Source organism: Seriola dumerili, unplaced genomic scaffold (assembly GCF_002260705.1).
Source record: "Seriola dumerili isolate Sdu_G_001 unplaced genomic scaffold, Sdu_1.0 BDQW01008543.1, whole genome shotgun sequence".
NCBI lineage: Eukaryota > Metazoa > Chordata > Actinopteri > Carangiformes > Carangidae > Seriola > Seriola dumerili.
In genome coordinates this window covers 1-1,276 of record NW_019182798.1, presented here as the reverse complement: position 1 = coordinate 1,276, position 1,276 = coordinate 1, and the positions used below count along the sequence as shown (strand labels likewise).

The following is a 1,276-nucleotide window of genomic DNA, read 5'->3' as shown; positions in this document are numbered from 1 at the left end:
CTCTCTCTCTCTCTCTCTCTCTCTCTGCAGCATGTGGAGTTCAGGAAACAGATGAGAGTGGACACCATCATATCTGACTGGAGACCTCCTGAGGTGAACACACTCAGTTTGGTGTATATGTTTTATTTTGGAGGGCTGACAGGACAGGAAGATGTAAATCAATAATAACTGTAATAATCTTTTAAAATCACGCTCCACCGATCTGCAGAAATGTGTTTTGGACTTTTTCTTTTGAACTTTCTAATTCGTTTCTTTTGATTCATTTAAACTGTTTTGCAGCTGCAGAATGAGACGAAACGCAAATAAAATAAGGAAAAACAAAACAACAACAAAAATATATAAATAAACTAAAAATAAATCAAAGAAAAGTGTAGAATGGGGAAAAGAAAATCACGTGTCAAAAGAAAAACCATAGTTTATAATGAAATTCATGATAACAGAGTTGCATTGTGACACAACGTTAACGTAAATTTTTCTTCTTCATGTAACTAAGACGTTATTTATTTTCTGTCTGTTCAATGTTTTAAACAAAACGAGTCTTAGTTCATTTTTAAATCTAATTAATCATAATGTTTATATGTAAAATGTTTTATTCGTTAAAAAGAATCCATAAAAAATTAAAAAATTAATTTTATTTCACTTCATGTAGATTGATGAAAGGGGGCTTTTACTGTGAAAGGACAGCTGTACTGCTTGGTCCAGGCTCATATTTTGAAATCTGGTTCCAAAGGGTTAAAGAAGCAGTTATACAGACTGTCTGCGGTTTGATGTCGGGTCCTGATCTCACCTTCCCTCAGGTGATCGAGAAGTACGTGTCTGGAGGGATGTGCGGCTACGACAGGGAGGGAAGTCCCATCTGGTACGATGTGATTGGTCCCCTGGATCCCAAAGGTCTGTTGCTGTCGGCAACCAAGCAGGACTTCCTGAAGACCAAGATCAGACACACAGAGATGCTGCGGCAGGAGTGTCAGAGGCAGACCGAGAAGGTCAGGACTGTCTCCTCATCTCCTTCTTGTTTCCTCCTCTCCTTTCCTCTTGTTTCCTTCCTAGTTTCCTTCTCTGCTTTCATTTGCTTCCTCCTTTCTTCTTTTCTTCTCCTCCTCTCTCCTCATCTCCTCTCCTCATCTCCTCTTGTCTCCTCTCTTGTTGCCTCTCTTGGTCTCTTGGTTCCTCTCCACTTGTCCTTTCCCCTCTTTTCATCTCGCTGTGTTTCTTCTCGTTTCCTCTCCTCTCCTCTCGTTTCCTCTTGTTTCCTTTTGTCTCCTCTCCTCTCCTC

At 40.0% G+C, this 1,276-nt stretch overlaps 1 protein-coding gene across 1 annotated transcript; it reads left to right on the top strand.

Annotated features, from left to right (window-relative positions):
* Positions 1-34: 34 nt before the first annotated feature.
* Positions 35-986, top strand: LOC111240022 (SEC14-like protein 2; the record flags this gene model as incomplete). The annotated part of the gene is made up of 2 exons (XM_022769979.1): positions 35-93; positions 798-986. Coding segments are annotated over exons 1-2 (231 nt in total), but the record flags the coding sequence as incomplete, so codon positions are not given.
* Between the last annotated feature and the right edge of the window lie 290 nt (positions 987-1,276).